This window comes from Amaranthus tricolor, chromosome 10 (assembly GCF_026212465.1).
Source record: "Amaranthus tricolor cultivar Red isolate AtriRed21 chromosome 10, ASM2621246v1, whole genome shotgun sequence".
Lineage (NCBI taxonomy): Eukaryota > Viridiplantae > Streptophyta > Magnoliopsida > Caryophyllales > Amaranthaceae > Amaranthus > Amaranthus tricolor.
The window spans coordinates 6,098,017-6,123,498 of NC_080056.1; the positions used below are offsets into that span (position 1 = coordinate 6,098,017).

At 32.8% G+C, this 25,482-nt stretch overlaps 6 protein-coding genes across 9 annotated transcripts in view; 5 read left to right on the top strand and 1 right to left on the bottom strand.

Moving 5' to 3' along the window:
* The window catches only part of LOC130825550 (high mobility group B protein 10-like), a 10,062-nt gene extending 2,959 nt beyond the window's left edge, over positions 1-7,103 (top strand). The window contains exons 3-6 of one of the 3 annotated variants that reach the window (XM_057690833.1): positions 1-142; positions 231-320; positions 1,701-2,002; positions 6,971-7,103. The exon at positions 1-142 is cut by the window's left edge and continues 21 nt beyond it. In XM_057690833.1, coding sequence (XP_057546816.1) covers positions 1-142; positions 231-320; positions 1,701-2,002; positions 6,971-7,018 — 582 coding nt within the window. In that variant the 3' untranslated portion in view covers positions 7,019-7,103. Of the gene's footprint in view, positions 143-230; positions 321-1,700; positions 2,003-3,268; positions 3,424-3,453; positions 3,776-6,970 lie in introns of those variants that run through there. The other 2 variants (XM_057690832.1, XM_057690834.1) reach the window with 2 other exon arrangements.
* On the bottom strand, positions 4,233-7,161 carry LOC130825549 (transcription elongation factor TFIIS-like). Of its 2 annotated transcripts, XM_057690830.1 has the most exons (3): positions 7,035-7,161; positions 6,301-6,572; positions 4,233-5,354 (listed from the first exon to the last, which is right to left on the bottom strand). In XM_057690830.1, the coding sequence occupies exons 2-3, from the start codon at positions 6,460-6,462 to the stop codon at positions 4,464-4,466; spliced, it is 1,053 nt and encodes a 350-aa protein (XP_057546813.1). In that variant the 5' UTR covers positions 6,463-6,572; positions 7,035-7,161; the 3' UTR covers positions 4,233-4,463. The 2 variants fall into 2 exon arrangements, with proteins under 2 accessions (XP_057546813.1, XP_057546814.1); XM_057690831.1 differs by lacking the exon at positions 7,035-7,161 and having other exon boundaries at positions 6,301-6,978.
* Positions 7,162-7,696: 535 nt separating this feature from the next.
* Positions 7,697-11,049, top strand: LOC130825551 (sm-like protein LSM36B). Its single transcript, XM_057690835.1, has 4 exons — positions 7,697-7,872; positions 8,016-8,155; positions 10,587-10,700; positions 10,804-11,049. The coding sequence occupies exons 2-4, from the start codon at positions 8,041-8,043 to the stop codon at positions 10,848-10,850; spliced, it is 276 nt and encodes a 91-aa protein (XP_057546818.1). The 5' UTR covers positions 7,697-7,872; positions 8,016-8,040; the 3' UTR covers positions 10,851-11,049.
* Positions 11,050-11,192: 143 nt separating this feature from the next.
* On the top strand, positions 11,193-13,740 carry LOC130825548 (UDP-glycosyltransferase 74F2-like). The gene is made up of 2 exons (XM_057690829.1): positions 11,193-12,071; positions 12,838-13,740. The coding sequence occupies exons 1-2, from the start codon at positions 11,427-11,429 to the stop codon at positions 13,588-13,590; spliced, it is 1,398 nt and encodes a 465-aa protein (XP_057546812.1). The 5' UTR covers positions 11,193-11,426; the 3' UTR covers positions 13,591-13,740.
* A 2,458-nt stretch (positions 13,741-16,198) lies between these two features.
* On the top strand, positions 16,199-18,876 carry LOC130824768 (mogroside IE synthase-like). The gene is made up of 2 exons (XM_057689787.1): positions 16,199-17,241; positions 18,089-18,876. The coding sequence occupies exons 1-2, from the start codon at positions 16,552-16,554 to the stop codon at positions 18,815-18,817; spliced, it is 1,419 nt and encodes a 472-aa protein (XP_057545770.1). The 5' UTR covers positions 16,199-16,551; the 3' UTR covers positions 18,818-18,876.
* A 906-nt stretch (positions 18,877-19,782) lies between these two features.
* Positions 19,783-25,066, top strand: LOC130825554 (protein POLYCHOME-like). The gene is made up of 3 exons (XM_057690839.1): positions 19,783-20,099; positions 21,615-21,968; positions 23,958-25,066. The coding sequence occupies exons 2-3, from the start codon at positions 21,639-21,641 to the stop codon at positions 24,276-24,278; spliced, it is 651 nt and encodes a 216-aa protein (XP_057546822.1). The 5' UTR covers positions 19,783-20,099; positions 21,615-21,638; the 3' UTR covers positions 24,279-25,066.
* Positions 25,067-25,482: the final 416 nt, after the last annotated feature.

Genomic DNA, 25,482 nt, shown 5'->3' on the forward strand with positions numbered 1-25,482 from the left:
AATGACGTGGTTTCCGCCTGTACAGTTGGGATAACTAGTTTCAAAAAATCATTTCTCCTACGTAAATACTATTCTTCATTGCTTTATCACTTTGAGCAGGCTTATTTCTTAAAGAAAAAAGCACCAGAAGTTTCCATCACTGGTACAATAGCTTAATCATAAGCTACCTTGACTATCATGTTTTTTCCTGTCAAATTCCTTACAAATCTCTATTTAATCGTGCTGCTTAGAGGCTGCAAAACAAATTGCGGTTATTGGATCCAACAAGCAAGCTACCTTGAAATGCAATGAGGGATCTGCCGCCAATAGTCATTTTCAAGGTATGTTGAACAATGGAAGGCTTCTGATGTTGTCTATAGACCTGTTGTTTTTTACTATATATAGACTAGTCATATACTCATATTTACTCTCCGTGTTGAATGTAAATGTATACCTTTGAACTGCGATCTGAGGCCAAGAAGAATATTGTCTTGCATAAGTGATTTCTTTATCAAAATTGACCGTAGTGAGCGCTGTCATGATTCACTAATTTCCTTGCGAATCGTGAATAAAAAAAGCGAATTATAGTTGGTTTTAGGCTATTTTAGGGTCATTTTGAGCGAATAGTGAATTCAAAAAGCGAATTAACATGAGAATTATGTTACACTGTAGTGAGCAATGGATTCGTTCTAGAAATTGTGGTTATCAACAAAGTAGTTTTTAGGTGTTCTTTGCCTAGGCAGATGAAGCTGCAAAAGCTATATTTTTTTATTAGCAGTGGTATATAGATATAACTAACTGAGAGGTGCTTCGTAGTGATTTTCCTTCAGTTTAGTTGTTTCCTGTTGCTACCCTTTGTTCTTTTGGCAATAATCTTATTGTGCGCAAATCTTTGCATAATGCAATTTTTCCCGCACAATTATTGTAGCACACTTGGTTATTGAGTTGATGAAGCCCCATTAATCATTAGAGATAACTTTTAATAGCTTATGAGGCAACTCATTGGGACAGAGGGAGCATTTGATACCCCAACGCCAAAATTTTAGGTGCTTTCCTCACTAATTCCTTCTACATATCTCCACATTTACTTTCTTTTACCCATGCTATTGTCCCTTCCAATGCAAGTTTCCCCCTTTGGAGCAAACCTATATGGACAGAGGAGCACTTAATACATATTTACTTTTGGAAGAAGGAAAAGATGATTGATTTCAAAATCGGAGAAATTTGAAATGATGAAGCATTACCCGTTACTATTCCTAAGCAAGAAGTCACCAGTGTTTGAAGTGTTTTTCCTGTTTGTTTTTATGTTATAATTCATAATTGTGCTCATTATTGTTCTATCATCGTCCATTTTTTATCATAAAACTTTAAAGCAACTCTTATCAGTGCCCAATTGTCGGAGCTAGACAATTTAAGCCGGAGTTGAATATCGCTTCTATATCATTTATCATCAAGGTGCATTTATTACCAACTAATGAGGATACAGATAATTTGATTGCTAAACTTGTCATTAGTTCCATGAGTATGCTCGGTGTGCATGCCACATTACAGTTTACCTTATGAGATGCTAGATAAATGATCTTAGTGTCCTAGATCTAGTACACAACAAACATGATCGATAGAGTGAAATGTGAATTAGCTATGTGCAACTTTTGTATTTGTAATTTTTTTTATCGAGAATGTACTCAATGACTAAATTCTGTGCCTTTTGTTTTGTGTAGCATGTGTCCAAATACAGCGGGAAACTACTTTGGTTGGAGTTATCGATGAAAAGTTGGATAATGGATATGTTGTGTCTGTGAACATGGGTTCTGATCTCCTGAAAGGCATCTTGTATCACATTCCAGACAAACCACCACCTGCTTGGAGTCCAAATCTTGGTATATCGCGGCGAAGGAAGCGGAAAAAGTCCCACCTGTCACTAGTGGAATATGCTACTTTAAACCCGATGCCTCAAGGACAAGAAAAGTCCTTTAGCAACGTTGGACATACATGGAATCCATTATCAAAACCCGAGATGCAGGTATGACAATTAAGAACCTTGGCTGTTTTGTGCAGTTAATGGGTTGTAAAATTGCTCCTTGTTGGCAAATTTGCTAAACTTGGGGCTTTCTTGGAATGGGAATAAGTATTAGAGAAATAAAGTTAAGAGGTTAAAACAAGGAGAAAAATTGCAAAGGGGAAAGGAAAAATTACCAAAAAGTACCTAATAAAATTTTTTTTCCAAAAAGTACCTAACTAACCACTTCCGTTAGTTGACTGTCATCTTTTTGCATTCACTCGTGAATGACTTGCACATGAGCTTGTTAATTGCTTTATTTCCCACCAAATATTTGAGCTCCTCTCACTCCTTCACCCTTCCGTCCTCTTCTTACACTGTTTATAATTTTAAATCGAAATATTGAAACTTAAATCAACTACAACAAAGGGCATTTAATTGGGAGTCAAACCAAAAGATAACGGTCAACTAACAATAGTCGTTAATTGGTACTTTTTGGAAAAGAGAAAATTTTGATAGGTATTTTTTGGCAAAACATTTTTTATTGGGTATTTTTTGGGAAAAAAAACTATTAGGTACTTTTTGGTAATTTTTCCAAGGGGAAATAATGGTTTTGATATGAGAGCAAAGGATATGAAAGATTTAGACTTACAAATTGAGATGGTAGAAATACAAAACGAATCGAGGAAGAAAAACCATGTGAACGACTATTAGAACTGATACATTGTTTCATGTCGCCGTATCCAATCTTTTAAGATCAGTTCTGACATTGTTGTTGTTGTTTGAATTTATTTCCCCTTAAATATTTACCTCCATTTCAAGCATGTCCCTTAGTGGTATGCATTTGATTGACTACAGAGTTGCTTTAACTATTTCAGTGGTAAAAGTTTAGATTTCTACAACTGATAAGTAGACTGCATGTTGAGAAACTTGCATATATAAATTGTAATAGGCCCGAGCTAATGACCGTTTTTTCGAAGGAAGTACAGTGAGATAGATCTGTTTTGATTTTAAAATCGATTGAAAAAAATTCGATTTATTTAAGATTGAAAAGTTTTGCAAAAGTGAAGTTTCATCTTAGGCATCCAAAAAAAGCTCCTTAGAAGGACTAATAGATGATTTCCAATAACCGAGCTCCCCGTCAGTTGTAACCCTCCTGAAACAACTCGATAAAAAAAAAATGCATGCATGATATTTAGAAATTTTTGGGTCACCAGGTCGGGCTTCATGTCGTTTTTGGGTCTAGTGCATACCTTGTAGACATAACTAGGTTTCCTTTTTCATGCTCAGGTACTTTTTTGGTCACTTCGGGTCATCTTCGGGTAGGGTCTTAAGTCTTAACCGCTGTTGACGGCTGCACACTTTTATTTGTAATGCTAGTTTTCTGACTAAACTTGTTATAGTCCTTTCATGCTTTTTTGGGCCTTGGCTGGTGCTGTCTCAGAATTATTTGATTTTGCGAGTAATCTTTGCAGATTCATCAAAACGGAGGAGTAGCGAATAAGGAGTCTGAGCGTGCTGAAGTTGTAAACCCAGCTAGTAATTTACTATAAGTCTGCTTAGGCGATTACTGATTAACTATATGCGTAAACGTATCTGAGTATTAGTGCAGTAGTAACACCTTTCCGTGATCACCTCAATACTGATAATGAAGACTTATAGGAATCTTGGATCTTTTGAGATCGTCTTCTTTTGTAGGAGAGTTGTATGAAATACTGATTTTGTAGTTTAGTGTAGTCGTGTATGCACATTTGACGAGTTCGTAGTTAGTTGTAACTCAAAAAAGTGTTTGTTGATTGTCGCATTGTGCTACTAGAGCGTTGCTTTGCCATGAGTTGTGCACCTATTGGAGCGTTGTTTTGCCGTAACTAGTGCACCTAATGGAGTGTTGCTTAACCGTGAGTTTTGCACCTAATCATGGGTAAATAAGCTGTCGAGGCTTCCAAAATTAAACCGCTCTCAAACATGTGTTTAATAATTTTTCATTACTATTTAATAACACATTTATCGAATAGTTCTTACAAAATAATGTAGCATTAAATTTCCGGTGGTGAATTGTCTTTAGAGTCGGAAGGGTCTCGACTCCTAAAAATTTTTGGGTCATTTTATAAAATCAAAAAATTGTGTAAATTTTTAAAAAATGTAGTTCTGTAGTTAAGAGTATAATTTTTAAACAAGAGATTGAGAATTTAATTACGGCCAACAGGTGGTTAGATTATATTCTTTGTAAAGTAAAGTTTTCATATTGTCTAACTCTCACAAATATTTCCTTTATTAATTGTTCTCATTACAACAAATATGCCAATATTGGTCAACAATCTGAAGCTGGTGTAGATAGATTTAATCTAAACTGATCTGAAACTATGAGTGACCTACAGGAAAAAGAACAAAAGAATATTGAATTCTAATTGAAAACTAAACCCATAAGACTAGAAAATGAAAAATAATCTACCAAGAACAGCCTGTTTTTTCCATTGAAATTAGATCAACAGAACTTCCAATGCTTATTGCAGTTTACACAAGTTACGAATGTCGTCATAGGTTCATCAGGACTCCGAGTTTGCATCTGGTAGTATGTGCACTTGCGCTGACCACATCGACCACATTTGAACTGATCAGTTGAGGCCTTCGGTGGACCACCAAGCTCACAATCAGTAAGAGCCTTCTTTTGAATCTGCTTGATCTCTAATTGTCGTTGATCACTAGCCATTTCTTCAGCTGTCAAGTTGATTATTCTTTCGGGTTTGATGTCTCCTAAAAGCACTTTCCTACGAAAATCTGGGTTTTTTGTATCCCTGATGTTAAATAAAATGCTTCGGTATTTAAACTTCTGAGCACCCAACGAACCACCCCACATATCGAACAGAACAGACTCTACTGAAACAGCTACGCGTACAGGATCACAAGCAGCCACATTTTCTTTAATACTTCCATCTGCCTCTGTAACAACTTTGGATAACGCTTCTAAAAGAAGCTCTCGATTCCTATCACGAGTTGAATCACCACACTTGATCATGGAAGTCAACTTTGGCGGAGCTTGAGCAGCTAGCTTCTGGTGATCAACTCTCCTCTCCACCTCGACATTGTCTGCTGAACAATTGCCATTTTCTAGCTGTCTTTCAACAGGACCTCTTTCGGTCTTGGCTAACTTCTGTGGTCTAGGCGAACCCAATTCAACTTTTAAATGTTTCCCCTGGGAGCTCTTTTTAACACTGTCCACAATTGCTTCCTTTGAGCTATCAACATTTACAGGCTCAACTTTCTTCTGTGCTGTTTCTTCAATTATAATGTTTTTCCAAGTTTTAATCAAACCAGCAGCAAAATTCCGAATTCTCCTTCTAGGATGTTTTGCAAGATATCGCATGTGCTTTCCAACCTGAAATTGTACATTCACTAGATAAGTTCATATAGAATACTCCGGAGAAAAATCAATGAAAAGAGTCATTTAGCTCATAGAGAGCCTCATCTACTCAGGGCCCCAGTAAATAGGGGACTCATATATTAACAAACTCCTTATTGTTCAATAGTCAAGTGGCTTAGCCGGTGATGGGTCTTCCTATGACATTGTTGGTACTTGGTAAATAGGCCCAATACTCTTTGCTCCACACCCCTGCATCTACTACTATATGGCATTTTTCAGTATATAGAATGCCATTGAGAAACAGAAACTCAGTAATACACCAACTATCCATAACCATTGACGCCGTCTAATACTAACAACAAAAAGGGTTGTACAGCGAACATGACACTATTAGAGTTATAGAGAATATAAAGTGAGATAAATATTAGATGATTGGAGTTGCAGAGAGAAGAAACAAACTCCCTTATTATTGAAGGTAAAAGTCTATATTTATAGTACAAGCTATATTATAAATAAAATACTGAGTAAAATAGACAAAAAAAAAAAGAAATATCACAAATCAAATACAATGATATTTTTCTATATAAACAAAGATTACACATACATAATATATATATACAACTTAATAGAAGAATAATACTCTCTCCTATTCAGCCTAAATATTTCATTTGACTTTTCATACTTACCGAGGTAATATTTTAACCCTTAATATTTTAAATTATTCTTAACTAAAAATTATAAAAAGTTGATATTAATAATCCTTGTATTAAGACGAATCAAACAAGATCCCACGTGACTATGTTTTAACTTATAGATTAAGAGTAAAATACAAATTAAGAGTGATAAGTGAATAGTATCAAAAATCAAATGGGACATTTAGGTAATAGGAGGTAGTATATAATTTGATATCAATGAAGATACATATAATAGAGGTAAATCTGTTTGTTAAAAAGAAATGGACCTGGGTAGAAACAAGTATCTGATAATTGACAGGGAAATCTTTAAGCTTCTTCAAGGCATCAAGGCAACAATTTTCCCCCTCGTCTGAAGCGTCATCTAATGCTGCTACTGCATCAGCGGCCTTCTTGGCGGTCTCAAACAATAGCAATAACTCACTCTCCATTAATCCAGATTATTGTCTTTTTCTAAATAAGCTGAGGGTTTCTTCTTCTTCTATTGATGATTGAAAACTCAGACAAATGTTCTTAGCATCAAAACCAACAACTGCAATCACTGAAAGAAACACAAATATATGATAAACATTAAGGGGACACAAATATATTAACATTAATATCGAACGATCTCTCAAAGAAACCAAAGGACATTCAAAAATAATATTATTTCAAGATTGAAAAATTTAGAGAAACATGTTATGATGGTAAAAGTAGAGGAAAAAATTAAGTCGTAATTTTAAGAACAATTATATCCATTTTGATGAAAATTTATACTATATCTCTATGAATTTAGAGAAACATGTTATGATGGTAAAAGTAGAGAAACGTTTTCATCCACAGATCTGAATTTTTTTCAAATATACGTAAAATTTGGTCGTCAAAAGTTGTGATAAGGTAATTTTCTATAAATTTATTGATCGCTATGTTAATTTAGGGTTTATTTATGGTGGATTGCAGGATGGTGAAAGGCATAGGATGGAGAAACAGGATGGATCAACAAGATAAGTATATGATTACGAACTCCAGGACGATGCAGAACCATGCGAAAGAGAATGAGAAGGAGGCATAGGACGAAAATGGAGGTCTCAGGTGTTTTGCCTCGATTTATATAGAAGCAGCTTCAAACAATCAAACCCAAGAAGGCTTTTATTTGGAGCCGTTTTCTTTAAAGTTTGAGGGTTTTTTTTAAAGAAATGGTAGTTACTTGTTGTTCATGTGGTAGATTATTTTATTTAATTTGCTTAGTGAATCTAATCTTTTAATTATTGCGTTTTACAGGCAAAATATTAATCATCATAAATACTTTTTTATAAAAAAATTTTTATAAAAAAGAGGTCACGATCATCCTTATGACATATTTTTGAAAAATTTGTTCAAAACGAGTTTAATAAAAAAACTTAATCATTTATCAATTATATGGAAAAAGGTGAAAGCTCGGACTTACCATTCAGATTAGAGAAAAAGTTTGTCTACTATATGAAAAAATCAGAATTATCATATGAAATTATAATTTAGAGTTTTTACGAATTACAATTTCAAAGTATTTTTATATAGTACAACTTTTAATTTACCAAACTGAACAACCAAGTCATTAAATTGTCTCCAAATTTATATAATAAACCTATTTCTCTAATTAATCATTTAAAATCATAAATAATGTTTACTTCATGATGTACATCAAACCAGTCTACTAGTCTTCATTTGAGAATTTGTGGGCAATTTTAGGGTTTAAAACTTTTTGTGGATTACCCAGTTGAAAGTCTAGGGTTTTTGGCGGGTTGTACTTTTCTCTCCTTTCTTCACAAGAATCTCCAATTTTCTCTCCAATTGGCTTCAACGATTTCGCAGTTTACAATCAGGTAATGCTTTTGGATTTCCTTCTGCAATTCCCATATTGCATAAATTTCATCTCAATTCCAACGAATGAGTACATCTGCCAATTTAAATTTGACGTTTCGTTTTACAAACCCTAATTTCTTACTTTCATATTGTTGATATACAGCTAAGCTTAATTGTGAGAATAAGAGATGAGTACTGGAGGTGAAAAAGGATCGTCTAACACCAAAACCCCTGCTGATTTTCTTAAATCCATTCGAGGTCGCCCTGTTGTTGTTAAACTCAATTCGGGTGTTGATTATCGTGGTAATTACCCTATTTTACCTTCTTTTATCTATTTTTGTATGAGAATATCTATTTGTGTATTAATTTCTTCCCGGGTTAAAAGATAATATGAAAGATCTAGACAATGCTTATGGAATGTCCATGAAGCTCACATTTTAAGAGATACTTTGTACAAGCTTGTAGAATGATATAGAGAAAATCTTAGTGTAGAAAAATGCTAGAAGTATTGAACATAGTGCTTACATCGACATTGTAAACACTATAAATAGAATTCCAAGTACCAAAAGTGTAGTGGAGTAGCCAAATCAACATAAAAGGCTATCCTACAAAATATTAATAATAGTGAGACATGAGCTCACTGCACAAAAAAATTAGAGTGTTGTGAGAGTAAAGTGAGACGCGAGCTCAGGAATGTGCTGCAATGTCTGTTTATGTTGATTGTTTCAGCGTTGGTAATTTTGTAAGTAGAAAAACTATAGCCTTCTGATTTTGTTGATAGATTAGGGTTTATGGGTTTCAGTTTGACTACGGTAAGACTGAAGAGCGTAGATTTGGGTTCAATTTCTTGGGTATAATAGGGCAGAGGGGTCAATACATTTCTTTAATTACTACTGAAATAAAGAATGGAGACACCTATGTCAAAAAAAAAAGAATGGAGGACACTTGGCCAGGCTGCAACTCTTTTCCATCAGACTTCATTTGATGTGAACAGCAGTCTCTAGCTTCAACTTATGCGTCTTCAGCTCTAAGATTATAGAGAAATCCATTTACCTTTATATCCAAAAATAGTGGTGCTCTGCTTTCAAACTATATCTAGTCCATGCTCCAAAAGTATTTTAGTCTTTAGAATCCCTCATTTTTTTTATAACACTCAGGTTTACTTTGGTGATTTGGGGAGCTTCCCCGAGAATTTTTGATTTTCCTGTTCGCTACCACAAGCAATAATAAATTGGATGAAAGTTTCCAAATCTCTCCAATGTATGATAGTTAAAATTTTGTGGATTTTCTATAGGATTTAGGACCAGATGTGCCATAGGAGTAATTTGTTAACAATAAAACTGCCACTCCTTGCCAGAATTGATCCCCGCACACATCAAATTATCATAGTCATGCGTACGTCTCTCTTCTCGATACCTGTATGCTTGGATGAGAAAAACCAATACCTTGGAGGTTTAAGGTATAGGTTTAAAATGATTTATTCCTCAAAGGCTTAAACAATCTGCTTTACTGGGTTTAATATTCTGAAGTCTGAACCCATACCTAATGCCTAAAGCAATTTAGGTTAAATTAGTATTTATGAGTAAGAAAACCATGTGGACTTATAATTATGTACTTAGTTCAATAGGTACTTTTGTTATGCTAGGATGTTAACAGGGGCATATGGAAAGTCTTTTGACCTAAATTCTAAAACTAAATTTGTTACTGATAAATGTGCATTTGTGATTATGTAGCTTTCTAGACAAAGCTATTATTAGTTTTCTAAAAAAGCTTGCAATAGTATGTCTGTGTAAAAAGGGGATATAGTATCTTTTTGTTGGCTTGCTTTGAACTCTAGAAGGTTCATGATCTGATGGGTTTTACCATTAAAATGTCATCGGTATTGAATAAACTTTTACTTTACTGGAAACATATGACTGGGGTATAAACCAACAGGGACTGTAAGCCAAAGAAAAAAAAAATGAATAATAAGAGCAGTTGATATCTCTACAGATATCTCAAATCTTAACTTTATTGGTGGCACTACATTCTAGATTGAGGAATTTGTGTTTTGTGGTTGTGTGTAATTCAACTTTGTACTATCTATTTGAGTAGGTTATAGCTAAATTATTATTGTTGAAACTAGAAAAAGAGTTAAGGTGGCATAATGAGATCATGATGCTTGTTTTTTCTTACATTCGGTGAAGCTGGTAAGATTTGATAAAAAACTATCATGCACTGAAGTCTGAACTGGTCATAGTAATATATCTTAACTTGAGAGCCCCTTAATACTTGTGCTGAATCTTTGAGATCTGCATCAAGTAGCTTGCAATACTGGCTTGTTCGTGCTTTGAAATCTGCAATTCAAATATCTTAGGGCGTAGTTGTTTTTTTGTTGGTTTGCTTCAAGCTTTTTCTCCTTGTGAGTTAATTTTTTTACTGATGAAGTGACAATGACATACTAGTAAATTCACAAGGATGGAGGGAGTATTTGTGCATTGATATTTAGTTGATGGACTTTTTTACTACCAACAGAGTGATATTGGTCGTATCATTCTATTTTTAATAGTTTTTAAAAATATTAGTTGGAGTACAAAAATTGGGCGCACTACATAGTTCTTGCGATGGTATGATGCCACAGCATGTATGCTGTTGGTCATTTCTCCTTTTTAATACGAAGCAGTGCTCTTTCCTAAATCTTGGGATACAATTTGGTGATAAACAATGTCTGATGTGAAGTAATTTGTGTCTGCAGGTATTTTAGCTTGTCTGGATGGATACATGAACATCGCAATGGAGCAAACGGAAGAGTACGTCAATGGACAGCTGAAAAATAAATACGGCGATGCATTCATTCGAGGAAACAATGGTAGATACTAGAAGCAGTTCTCTTTTCACAATTTTCATTTTTGCTGTTGTACTTGTAAATTTCATCTAATGCTTATTGTCTCCTTTTCTGTATGCATATGCAGTGCTTTATATCAGTACAACAAAGAGGGCACTTTCTGATGGCGCATAACTCTTGGGTCCGTTTGTTGCTGCATTTGAATGTGTAATTGGTAATTATCACAAGTCGTAGACTTAAAAACGTTATAGATTGAGCCAGAGTGTTTTAACTGAACCCGTTTCCTTCCTATTTGATATTATTGTACGTATTACGTAACAAGCACATTGGTATAGAGTGCAGTTAGCATCTTAGCCGTGAGCTGATTCGATTTTTTTTTGTTGTGACTGCTTTAATCCAATCTAGCGTGCCTGAAGATTGGGGAAAAGACATTGCTGATGAACTTGTTACTGAAATCCGCTTTTCCAGGTTGAGACTCGTTATTGATTCAATATGCTTACCTTTGCTTTATGGAGAGGAACATTGCTAGTCGGGTTCAATCGGGACCACTAGCCTGCAAAAATTGAAGTAGCTCCCCAAACTGATGTTACATTTTAGTAAAAGTGACAGCTGGAAATGATGTGACATACAAATAAAACTTGTACCGACTTGCATATACACACATTAGATTTTTTATCAACATATCTCCAATTATCTCCATAAAAATAGCACAAAAAATCTTTGTAACATTTTAGAGAGAAAAAGAAAACAATGAAAGAAAAATATGTAGCTCATGTTTTAGCTGTTCCTTATCCAAGTCAAGGACATATATGTCCTATGCTTCAATTTTGTAAATGTTTGGTCTCTAGAGGTGTCAAGGCCTCTTTTGCTATCACTAACTACATCTCCAACACCCTTAACCCGAAATTCGACGACGAATGCCTTCGTTTCGTAACCATTTCCGATGGCTACGACGAGGGCGGTTTCATGGAGGCTAAAAGTGTTTCGGACTACCTTGCTCGTCTTGAGTCGGTCGGATCCCTCGCTCTTGGTGACGCGATAGAACAAGATGTTGATAGTCCAAACCCTATCACATGTGTAGTGTATGATGCATTTTTACCTTGGGGGTTAAATGTTGCTAAGAAATATGGGTTAAAAGGGGCAGTTTTTTTTACTCAAGCATGTGGGGTGAATTATGTTTATTACTTGATACACCATGGGAAGTTGTCTATGCCTGTTAATGGTCCATGGGTGGATGTTCCTGGGTTACCACAATTGGGTGTAGATGATTTGCCATCATTTGTAGGTGCACCTGAGTCATACCTTGCCTATCTGCAGTTGGTTTTGAATCAAAACTCTAATGTGGATGCAGCTGATTACGTGCTTGTTAATACTGTCTATGAATTGGAGGATAAGGTAAACTTTTTTGGTTACTCATTCGGTTGTTTTGAATGTGTTGCTGTTGTTGGTTGGTTCGATCATGTCGTCTGTCCTTAAGAGATTGCAACAATAGCATTTGACACAAAGTTTAAGAATAGTGGGGTCATTTAAATTGTCGGAATGATATTAAAAGAAAAGGCAAATATATGGATGAGAATCAAAGAAAATGGTAGAGATATTTCCATAAAGGGGAATTATAGCAAAGTAGAAGGAATTGACTACACGAGAAAGTGTGACAATTTTAATGGAACATAGAAACATAACTTACGTAGACAAGATAACTGTTAATTGAGATGTTTAGTGAAATTAATTATATATGGAGAAGAGAACATGATCTAAATAAATATACATAAGACTAATGCAATGTCGACCCTGAGTAAAAATTATTGTAAGTTCTGTTCAATGAATATATATTTCATTAAGTCATTAATAATTTTTTCTGTCTTTTAGATATATAATATAACCAATTTTTTTTTATCATAAACAATAAATTCGAAAAATGATCAAATTAGTCATGAGAGTATTGATACAACTATCCCAATTGGAGAAATATAAATTTGAACAAGATTAGAATAGTCGTAAAAGATCATAGATTATATTATAGGGTTAGGATTGGATGAACTTTTTAATACGTAGGTAGGACCATTGGGGCCTCGGTAAAAAGAGAGGTCTTGAGTGATCGATCATTGTGCTCTCCTATTGAAATCAATATGGACTAACATCCAATCGTTGTTGTTCTCAGGTAGTTGATGCAATGTCTAATGAATGTCCATTATTGACAATTGGTCCAACAATTCCTTCCTACTACCTTGACAAACAAAGACCATGGGACAAAACTTATGGTCTAGATCTCTTCCATTTAGACCCTTCTCCTACCACCAATTGGTTAAGCACTAAGCCACCAAGATCAGTAATTTATGTCTCATTTGGTAGCATGGCATGTCTACCCAAAGACCAAATGCAAGAATTAGCCTTAAGTTTAAAGGAAAGTGCTTACAACTTTTTGTGGGTTGTTAGAGCTTGTGAGGAAGCTAAACTTCCTAAGGAATTTGTTTATGACACATCTTCAAAAGGGTTGATTGTTAGATGGGCACCACAACTTGAGGTGCTCGCTAGCGAGGCTATTGGGTGTTTTTTGACTCATTGTGGATGGAACTCGACGCTGGAAGCATTGGTGATGAGTGTTCCTATGGTAGGAATGCCACAATGGACTGATCAACCCTTGGATGCTAAGCTTATTGAGGATGTTTGGAAAGTGGGAATAAGAGTGAAAGTTAATGAGAATGGGCTTGTTGAAAGAGAGGAAATTGGAAGGTGTATAGTTAGTGTAATGGAAGGGGAAACAAGAAGTGAGTTAGTTGAAAATGCTAAGAAATGGAAGGGTTTAGTGAAGAAAGCAATTTGTCAAGGTGGATCTTCTGATAGGAATATTGGTAAGTTTATAAATAACATCTCAAACTCATTGGGAGGCGAGTGCAGCGAGAATCGAACCTAAAATCTTAATAAAGAAAAATAGAACATGTTTTAGCTGAGTCAAAACTCAATTCTCAATTAACTTGTCATTTAAAAAACTCATGAATGATGTTCTTTGTGTAACTAATTGCATTGTAATTGACATACATGAAAAAATAATTATTTCGTTTTATTGAGCCTTTTTTATTTCTAACTAGGGAGATATAAAAGATCATTATATTGATGATATGTTGATTTGTGGTCCTAATAGCTAATTAATTAATGACACTAAATCTGTGTTACCATCTTAAATTTTACGAGATTACTTGATTGAATTCGAAAAAACATGCTTTAGGACATTGATATTTTCTTTGTCTTTTATGTTGTTTACATGTTGATTTGAGGTCCTAATTTGAAGTTAACCAATGAGACTAAATCTATATTATCATCTAACTTTGAATGTAATCGATGAGATTCTTGAGATATGGTTGAAGAAAACTGAGAACATTGGATTGCTTATAGGAAGATTGAGTAGATATTAACTCTAGTGAAGAAGAATGGAATGCACTTTATAGAAAATTTGAATAAAATAAGATTATTTAACAACTTAATTCTAAAAACTAAGCGTCCGTACATCCAAACCTAGCGTTGGAGTAAATCGCTGTTATTAACAGCGAAAGACAAAAAAAAAAATAATAAATAAAAGCCATAAGTCGCTGTTAGTAACAACAACTTTAAGGTTAACTGATCAACTCCTTAATCTCGTAGGTTGGAATGAGGAAGTAACTGAGAACTGAAAACTTAAAACGCATTAAGTCCCTGTTACTGATAGCGACTTTAAATATATATATATATATATATATATATATATATATATATATATATATATATATATATATATATATATATATATATATATATATATATATATTTAAGTTGCTGCTAGTAATAAGGACATACTCCAAGGCTAGGTTTGGATACGGACGCTTATTTTGAAAATTAAGTTTTCACGAAGCTTATTTTTGAAATTAAGTTGTTAAAACATCTTATTTTATTCAAATTTTCGCACTTTATACTTAAACATCTTAAGAGTACCATGGAGAAGAATAAAGTGATGCCAGTTAGGTCAGTGATAATGATGAGGTTTATTTCACTAATAGTATTGTGTTTTTTTGAATGGAGCTGTAATTTTTATGCAAGTCAATCAAACAAACTTATATAGTTTGGTCTTTTATATTGAGTTTATAGCCCTTGAGCTTGTGGGACAAGAAGGGGATTGATTATGGGTACTTTTATAGTGGGGGCATAAAAATGCTCATTTTTTTCTTATAAATTTGGAAAAAGCATATAATGATGTTGCTTTGAGTATGATATATAATGGGAAAAAATAAGTATATTGATACAACATGATCCCATGAGACATTTGCTTAAGTATAGTGTTGTTTCTCTAGACCTTGTGGGCTTTACATGCAACTCAATGTGTAATATTGTTATTATTGGACTTGTAAGATAATAATCAATTTTTAATTGAGTTCGCTAAAAAACATTAAAATTGTGTTTAGAATATTTATTTATTTATTTCATTTTATGTTTATTTATTTTTATTTTTACATAAATTATCGAAAATTAATCGATAAAAATTTAAAATGGTGTCTAGTTAATTTACGAAAAATCATATAGATTGCGTTTACGTTAAACAAGCATTGAGTTTGATAAATTGAAAAAAATCCGAATTTTATTTGGAGGGAGGGATAAAAATAAATAATTTTTTCAAAAAGTAGCAACACAAAAAAAAGCGATAAATAAAAAGGAAATTACCTTCCACTCAATTTTACTTGTTATTTGCTTGCCTTTTGTTTCAGTTGACATACAAATACACTCTCTTAATTCAAGTATAAAAAGAGAATAGAAAATTAATAAATAAAAATTTGTTTTTTTGGTGATAAATAACTAAATATTGCCCATATTGGATTTGGGAGTATATGCTTAAAGGGCACAGTCAGTTACAAGTATTTCTAATGCAAAATCATCGTTATTGTTCCAAACACAACCGTCCCACTTTATACATCACATGCAACCAATTTCCCTAACAAGATAAACTCTAGCCCTACCATAATTTTTTGTACTACATACAATCATTCTTTTTTTTTTTTAATTTGGACACACTTAAATATTCCGTTAAACAACTAATAACTAATAGCAATAATTGAATTGATTAGTTATTTTAACTAATTAATTTTAAATATTAATTAGTTGATTTATGACAAGTTATTTTAACAGCTAATTTAGCAAGCACTATCATTGAATAGTTTGACCACTCAATTATCCAGGGAAATTTGTCATTAACAATACAACTTATTTGCGTTCCAAAGAGAATAAGTTGATTTATGGTTTATTTTTAACTAAACCCACTAAAGAGGTTTTTTGCTAAGAATAAACCCACTTAATGTTTAATAGGTTACAAAACATGTAACTAAGGATTCATTCTTAGCTAATCGCGAATAGGTTGTATTATTCTCAGTAAAAAAACCCCCTTAGATGGGTTTATTCAAAAATAAATCATAGGTGGGTTTATTCTTATCAGATTGCAAATAGGTTGTATTATTAATGACAAATTGCCCAATTATCTATTTGTAACTATTAAGCTGAAATTGTCCAACAAATTATTTTGATAAAAAATCCATGTCCCCATATTGATCGAGGGAAAAAATAATTGATGTCATTAATAACTAAAAAAATGCAAATGGGATGCAAATTCTTGCTAATGAATGGTATATCCAGCACACCTTGTGTGGAAGGTGACTACCTAACCAACTCAATCAAGTTCATTCTTTACACTCCATAGCAGTACTACTAAATTTTTAGAAATTTTATAATATTGTTACTTGTCTACCTCAACTACCTATCAGATCCGCTCCTGCATGTCCCACCTCATCTTCATATAAGAAAAGGGGAGCTCATTATACATTCATGATCAAAATCTTTTTAAGAACATAGGTAAAATATGGATACTCATGAAACATATGAAAAACCAAGAAAAGGAGCTCATGTTTTAGTATTTCCATACCCTTTACAAGGCCACATTAACCCAATGCTTCAATTCTCTAAACGTTTAGCTTCCAAAGGCCTTAAAATCACCATTATCACTACAACCACCATTCCAAATCATATTTCTTCTTCTCAATCACAATCCAATCCTTCTTCCCTAGATTTTTTAAGAATTTTCGATGGTTACGAGGGTGAACCCGACAAACGTAACTTTGATGAATACATTAATCTATTAAAGGTTTCAACTTCACGTAGTTTACATGAACTACTTGAATATTACAACCAAAATAAAATGGATATTTACCCGGGTCCAAATATGGTTATATACGACTCTTTTATGCCTTGGGTGTTACAAGTTGTTAAAAATTGTGGGTTTCAAGGGGCCCCATTTTTTACCCAATCATGTTTGGTTAATTCTATTTATTATTATGCTTATAAAGGTGATTTGATTAGTCCATTTTGTGGGTCGGATCTTGTGTCCTTGCCTTCGGTTGGATCTTTGTTACGGGTCCATGATTTGCCTACTTTTGTTTCTTATCCTACCTTATATCCAGAGAAATTGGTGAAGCTTTTGTTGGATCAATTTTCTAATTTGGAGGATGTCTCCTTTGTGTTTATCAATACTGTGGATGTGTTGGAGAGTAAGGTAGGTCTCAATGTTTCTTAAAATTGTCAATTATTATCTATGTGTGAGTTTTAAATGGTGAAACGAGAAATGTATGATCCAGTTAAAATAACTTTTTTGTGTTTAGGGTTTTGAAGGGATTGAAAAACAATAAGGAAGCTTTCTTATATTGTTACTTTGTTAGAGCAATCTAACATAAATTTGAATTTAACCATCAGTTTAAACTTTTAATTGAGTTGATTTGTTGACATAGTATTATAAGCCAACATAAGGTAAGAGGAGGGAGACATTTACACTTTTACCCAAATAACTCTCGTGTGAGAGGGAGCTTTAGAATATATTATAAATTATAAAGCATCTATCATTTGCTTAAACTTTTGATTGAATTGGTTCCTTGACTTATAATTCTAATAGTGGGGCACCATTCAAGAGACAGAGAAAGTAGTCCATATTCGTATAACCAGCTAGAATGAAAGGCCATGATACTGTGTTTGTTAAATTTATTAGAGTACACTGATGAGGCTTCAACCATAAGCTTTACCTGTTGGTTGAGTTGATCCCTTGGTATAATATCAATATTCAGAAGTAACAGTGATAATATGATCACGAGTTCAAATCTTATAAGCTTGACCTTGGTTGATTTGATTCTTTGATGATATGAGAAGGCATACATTGCATCCACGCTTCAAGCGCAAAAGGCTCTCATGTGTAGGGGCGTGATAGAGTATATAATATACCCTAGAGTTTTAACTATCAGCTTAAGTTTTGAATTGAGTATTTGTAAATCCAGATAGTATTCTTTAAACATGATGAATGTTTATAATTTGTGACATATTTCTAAAACTTCGTTTTGTTATTGAAATGATAGGTCTTAGAGTGTATGGCAAGACTATGGCCGGTGAAAACAATAGGACCATGTATCCCTTCAATGTACTTGGACAAATGCTTACAAGATGATAAAGATTATGGACTAAGTCTTTTGGAGCCTCAGATAGATGTATGTATTAAATGGCTAAATACAAGAGAAACTTGCTCTGTGGTGTATGTATCAATGGGTAGTTTGGCTTCGCTAGGAAGTGAACAAATGAAACAAATAGCTAATGCTTTGGTGAAAAGCAAAAAATATTTTTTATGGGTTGTTAGGCCTTCAGAAGAGAATAAGCTTCCGCTGAATTTCAAGGAGAACACATCGAAAAGAGGTCTAATCGTTAATTGGTGCCCTCAGCTTGAGGTATTAAGTCATATTGCCTTAGCCTGTTTCGTGACTCATTGTGGATGGAATTCGATATTAGAAGCTATTAGTTTGGGAGTACCGATTGTTGGATTTCCACAATGGACGGATCAACCAACCAACGCAAAATGTATTGTTGAATTTTGGAAGATTGGAGTCAAGGTGAGGGTTGATGAGAAGGGATTTTTAAGTAGTAATGAACTAGAGTTTTGCATTAGAGAGGTGATGGAAGGGGAACATGCAAAAGAGTTCAAAAGTAATGCAAATAAGTGGAAGCTACTCACTACACATGCAATGGAACAATGTGGTACCTCTAATAGGAACATTGAAGAATTTGCTTCCACTTTGTTATCCCCCTCACTTTAAGATACAATTATATTACTACTTTATTAATATTTATATTTATGTTGTACTTCAATGAACAACTCTAGTTTAGTTTTAGCCGATCAAACAAACAAAATTGATTCGATAAATAATAACTTTAAATCTAACTTAAAAGCTTGCTTTTAAGACAAAATCAAAAAATTACTATTAATAACTTTTGCAATGGTTTTTTAACTCACTTTTTGTTCAACGCAATTAATTGCTTTAAAACTAATTTTACCAAATATTTCAATAATAGTTGACTTAAGTAGTTGAATTCACTATTGAGATTAACCACTATTTTTAAGTGGTCAAATTAGATAACGATTTACCAAACAAACCCACTTAAAGACCATTTGGGTATCATGACGCTGATTTAAACAGGTTTAAATACCAACTTAAACATGTTAAAATACCAACTTAAGCAGCATAATACACCAATTTAAACAGGTTAAAATATCAACTTCAATATGTTAATATCAATTTAAACAGGTTAAAATACTAACTTAAGCAACATAAAACACCAACTTAAACATGTTAAAATACCAAATTTAATAGGTTAAAACACCAACACAAAAAAGGTTAAAATACCAACTTATGCAACATAAAACATCAACTTAAACAAGTTAAAATACCAACTTAAGCAGCATAAAACATCAACTTAAACAAGTTAAAATATCAACTTCAACATATTAAAACTCCAACTTCTATAGGTTAAAAAACCAATTTCAACAGGCTAATACACCAACTAAAACGATTTTTGAAATACATTATATGCATGTTTAAGGATATTTTCCTTTTTTCATAAATAAATCACGTTAGACTGACCTAAGAAACATCTCTTTGAGAGACCGTCTCTAGAAAAGTCGTAATAAAGAATTTACAATTTTAACATGATTATATTTTCTCTTTCCATTGCAAAAGGAATTCACAATTCCGTCCTTAAGGTGAGAATCAAATCATAATCTTGCGACAAAACCAGTATTTACTCAAATAACTTTAACAATTAAGATAAAATTTAATTCCCCAAAGTTTGAAAACCTAAAATTAAGAAATCAATGACAGAATTTAGCATGTGAATTCTGTAATAGCGCTATCCATTTCTCACTTTGAATTTTGAACTTCACTCTTTTTCCTTTTACTTCTGTTTCTCTTTCTTCAACATTCTCCATATCCATTTACTCAAATAGTACCTAACTTAGCTTTGATTACTCAACAAATCAATCATTCCCCAATTTCAAAAGCTTACATCTCTTTTTCTGAAGACATAATAAAGCAAATCAGGGTATTTTTTTTCTTTAACTTCTTTATTTTTTTTTCGATCTGAATCTTTTAGTTTTGTTAAAGTTTGATTAATATTTGGTATTAATTGAATCAATAAGAATTGGGTTTATTTGTTTCTTCGTATTTGCTACTTAGATTTTCTGTTGATGTAACATAATATTTTTGCTATTACTTGCTTTGATCTGCTCAATAATTTCCCAAAAAATTCCTCTTTGTTACTTTATTTTCATTGGATTTATTCTCTTTATGATTTTGAGATGTTAGAATGATGTATTTGATAACCTATAATTTTATTAACTATTTTGACCAATTAAAATTAACGAGCAACTTGTAAATTAGTTAATTCATAACAATAAAATGATTCGACCCGACTAATTTATGGAATAATTTATTTTTGTGTATTTTTTTGTTGTTAAATGTGTCATTGTAGTCAATTTGTTTTCATTGGATTCAATCATTTTAAGACTATGTTTCTTTACATATGTTGGGTGGTTTGCTATACAGCTTTCAAATTTAGTGTACAACTAATTTACTTACTAAATTTATGTATCAATTTTTGTGGGTTTCATTTGTTAATTATATCCTTGGAGTTAACTAAAGTTTAAGCTTAATAAGCGTTTCATTCAAGAATGCAATGTAAACTAATTATCCTTGATTTTTTAATCATCATTCCTCTTTTGGGTTGATCCAACAATTTTTGATCATATGTACTATTATAATGTATTGAAACTTTTTTGTTATAAAATTTATAGAATCAGATATTTATTTACACATAAATTTTCATAAGCGAAGCAAAAGTTGACAAATTCTTTGAAAGCCTTGTGCAGTTACAAAAATTACGATATTATTCTAACAACTTTATATCTTTTAACACTTAACATTACTATGTAATTTAATATTGAGGCTTCAATTTTATGCGGTGCTATGCCGTTAAACATGTTGAATATGCTCATAATTTTTCTATTTTCATAGAAATTTGTCTCTTAGAAAGTTGATAGTTTTGGTTTTGTTTGCTTAACAAAATAAACTAAAATCATGTTTACTTTTCTTGAAGTATGACTTCTACACTTCAGTGGAATTCAACAACCATATGTACCCATTGGAAATTAAAATTACTTATTAGTGTCAAATAAATAATTGTAGGAAATTCCTAGTATTTTAACAAGGGAAATAAATTTTGAGGAACTACCAACTTCCATGTGAATTCACTTCTTATGTTAAACTTATGTTAAACTTAACCACCTCTTGTTAGATTTGGAACTGACTTAGCTAACGATGATTTTATTTACAAGTATAGAATTGACTCGGTGTTTAGTGAATAAAAAAGATTTAAATTTGGATTTGAGTCGATTCCACCATAGTTTTAAAAGTAGTTAAAATTGAAATTATATGAAACATTTCCAAACTTCATCATTCTCACTTTCTTCATCAATAATTTCATAATTGAAATCTATAATTTGAAATGATATACTTGTTTCCGAACACAACCTTATGTTATTTTGACTTTTTGATGCAGTAAAGGGATTTGAGGCACCAAAATATGCATGTATCTAGAGATAGATTGTCAAGACCAGTTGACATATCTTCTATGCTCCAAAATGCCCAACGCCAAGTTAACCTTGTAGTAGATGTACCTGGGTTGCAATGGAAGGGTTTATCTACCAAGAAAGTGTCGACAAGGCGACATATCGGAGCTCAAAAATCAGTGCATCAACGATATGTCAATCGATCTTGGATTGATAAAGAGAATCAAAGGCCAAGGACGCTACACGGCCAAGGCAAAGGCAAAGGCAAAGGCAAAGGGAAAGGGAGCATTTTACCTTCTTGGTATCCTAGGACACCTCTAAGGGACATCACTGCAATTGTTAGAGTAATTCTTCTCACACTATTTATGTGTCATTTAGTAAATTTCTTCCTTATACTTTTTATTTTTATTTGATATGGTTGCCAAGTGATGAATGTACTTGTTAATCATGCATTTTTTATCTTTGGAAAATAAAAATAAAATTTGAATGATTGTGTTTGAGCCATATATTTTTTCACCCCTAGTAACCCCAATCTAGGTGGGCCCTAAGAGGTTTTGAATTTTGTAATTGAAGCATGCAATTTTATCCTTTTATATACTTCATATTCTAGTTTTGGTGGGCCTTTGGAACATGCTTGATTTTGGACTTTAATGCATTAAAAAGTGCTTTGTTTCCCATATAATGAGTAACTCCTCTATACCAATGAAATAGCCCAATTTGCTTTTGGCATGTAGAATAAGAAATTAGCTATATAGCGAGTTAAAATAGTGGGATTTATAGAAATAAGATAAAGAATATAGAGAGTAAAAGTGGTGAAGTCATATACAGAAAATAGAAATTGCACAAATTCATTAAGATGACCTAAAATGGAAAAATGGGCAAATTCATCTGGACGGAGGAGTACTAATTTAAGTGTTAAACAATATCTAAAGCCAACAGCTAATTCATTCACTTCAGCATACACTCCATTCACTTCAACATACATAAAAATGAAATTTTATTAACATGTTGAGTGAGGTATGCAAATAATAACTCAACCCAAAACACTTGGGTCTTGGTGGGTGTTTGGTAGCTCTTTTTGAAGGGTAATGAAATTTATAGGCAACTTCATTACCTAATGTTTGTTTTGATTGTGTGGGTAAGGTTTTCATTACTTTGTGATTCTTTTACTTTGTTACAACAATGATATGTGAGGTAACAAATAAACAAACAAACTCAATTTTCTCTTATCCTTATGCATTCTCATACCAAACAATCAATAACAATAATACTTAACAATACCATTACCCCTCTTTATATATTCCATTTCCATTTCTCGTATCAATTACCACCTATGTTCCTCAAACTCTTCATTTTATTTCACGTACCCGTATACGATCCTTGATGATCGGATGTTGGTATGGGACTTAGACACATCATTTTAGGTGTAAAATTGAATATTTAGACGTATTTGACACTTGGACACGTACAAGTATCCGACATTAGTACCCGAGTCCAAGTAACATAGATCACCACTTGAAGCTGAATCTCAACATAAATAATATATATGAGGCTGAACATATGAGATAATAGAGTGAGCTATTTAAGGCATTGCTAATAATAGTTGATTACTATAATAGCATGTGTTATTTTATGCTTGGTTTCAGTTTCTGTTGCATTTCTATAAATGGGTGGATTGTATGTTAAAGATAATTGACCTGAATCTTTGTTTTCACCTACTTTTAAGGCAACTATCTTTTGCTAAATTAGTTGGATCTTTGTAATAAGAATATAAATCAATTTAAAATATATTTGTATTACCTAATATAGCATAAAATTGAAATTTATCACCAAACCATTCGTTAATATATATCATATTATTTTATCTTTTACTTTGTTTCTTAATTTGCTCTTTCAAATATATTATTATTATTCTCGTTAGTGAACTTCTAAGCGTTTATTAGCTTTTTCCAATTTAGTTTTGCTCTATTTGTTTTTCCCTTTTCGAGATTTGTGTTATGTTTATATTATTTCAACGACAATTAACCTTATACTTACTTTGAGTCAATAAAACTCGATGGAAAGGAAGGGAATGGGATTTAAAGGAATATACATTTTCCTATATTTAAGATTAGAAAGGAAGGTATTTGAACGAATTAAATCCTTTTTTGTCAATACTCAAATATCTCCAAAAAATGTAAAGATTTGAAAAGAAAGCGATGTTTTTTCCTCTCCCTTCCCTCTCGATTAAGTTCTAAACATGATGAATGCTTATTCTTTTGTCGGTATTCTTTTCTTTTCAAATTCTTATCCAAACATAATGTTAAATTTTGATGTTTTACATATATGCGCAGGCTATAGAGCGGAAAAGAGCCAAGCTTTATGATGATCAGACAACAGAAGCTGCTCAGCATGAAGCAGAAGCATCAGTAAGTAACACTGATCAACTTAAGAATGAGATAACTAAATCATCATCCATTCCACAAGTATGTAGACTTGTTGATGAGAAAGGAAATGAAACTGATGATTCTTCTACCCCACAAAAGAAATTGTTAAACTCAATAGAACAAGTCAGCCAAATTTGGTTGGAAGATCGCCTGAAATTTGAGAAGACTCCGGCTGCTAAAAAGGCTGAAAGGAAGGAAAGGGTTCGTGTTTTGATGTCCATGCGATGAACATGTACTTCATCTGTCCCATAGAGATTGCAACAATTTTTCACGAAAGTGTGACGAATTTGTACTTCATCTGTTCCGATGAGATTGTTACGATGCATAATGTAGCAATTTCAATGGAATAGATGAAAGGAAGGAAAGTGTTCGTATTTTGATGTCCATGCTGTGAACGTGTTCCATTGAGATTGCAAGATCTCTTCACGAAAAAGCGATGAACCTATACTCCATATGTCCCATTGATATTGCAACATTTCTTCACGAAAGCTCTCACATAGAGATGCGTAATGTTGCAATTTCAATGAAATAGACAAGTAGTTCCTGTATAAAGGGGATGGCATTTGGGATGTTATGCCCTGCTAAGTTATTTCTTGGATTAGTTTCTGCTAACAGTTGTAGACTTGTAGTTCTTTGTAAGTTGTAACAGTAAGATTAGAAGTTCAACCGTTAATGTACTCTTCCGTCTCTTTGAGTTTGCTACTATAAGTGTTATCGTGAGGGAAAATGTCACTTTCAGTAGCAAACTCAAAGAAACAGAAGGAGTATTTACTTAGACATCATTTAATTGTATGGTCCCTTAGAGGCGAGCTGATGTAGGAATAGAATATCCAATTAGATGAGGTCATGAGGATATGACCCTTATTCTAGTCCTTAGAACATGGAAGGCTGGAAGTTGAAGTTGTACTCTAGGTTGTTACAGTACAACTGTACAATCACTTTGTTTTTGTACATAATGTGGTGTAAAGTGTTAAGTGTGTCTTTTCTTTTTAATGATTCTATTAATTTTGTGCTTGCATGTTATGTAAAGATGGAAGTGAGGGTCTTGGCCAGGCAAGGCTCACTTGTGGCACGAACCGTTTCTATCGTGTCATAGACAGTACGAGAAATGTAAAGGTCTGCGCGTTACGGTTATTTTATATACACATAGCAATTATGACCAAAAATTTTTAATGCAACTATGTGTTTGTGATTAATATACTTTAGCGTGTTTGGATGTTGATTTTTACATTAACTTTTAACTTGTTGGTTGGTTAAGTAAAAAGAATTATTTGGTAAATGACTTTTAAGTCAAAATAAAAAACTACTTTAATTAGCTTTTTTTTGTTGACTTTTAATTTGTTAATCAACTATTTTTTCTAATAAAAACCAAAAACTAATAATCATATTATAAAGTCAAAATATATTATTAGTATTTGCCTTTTTTAAAATG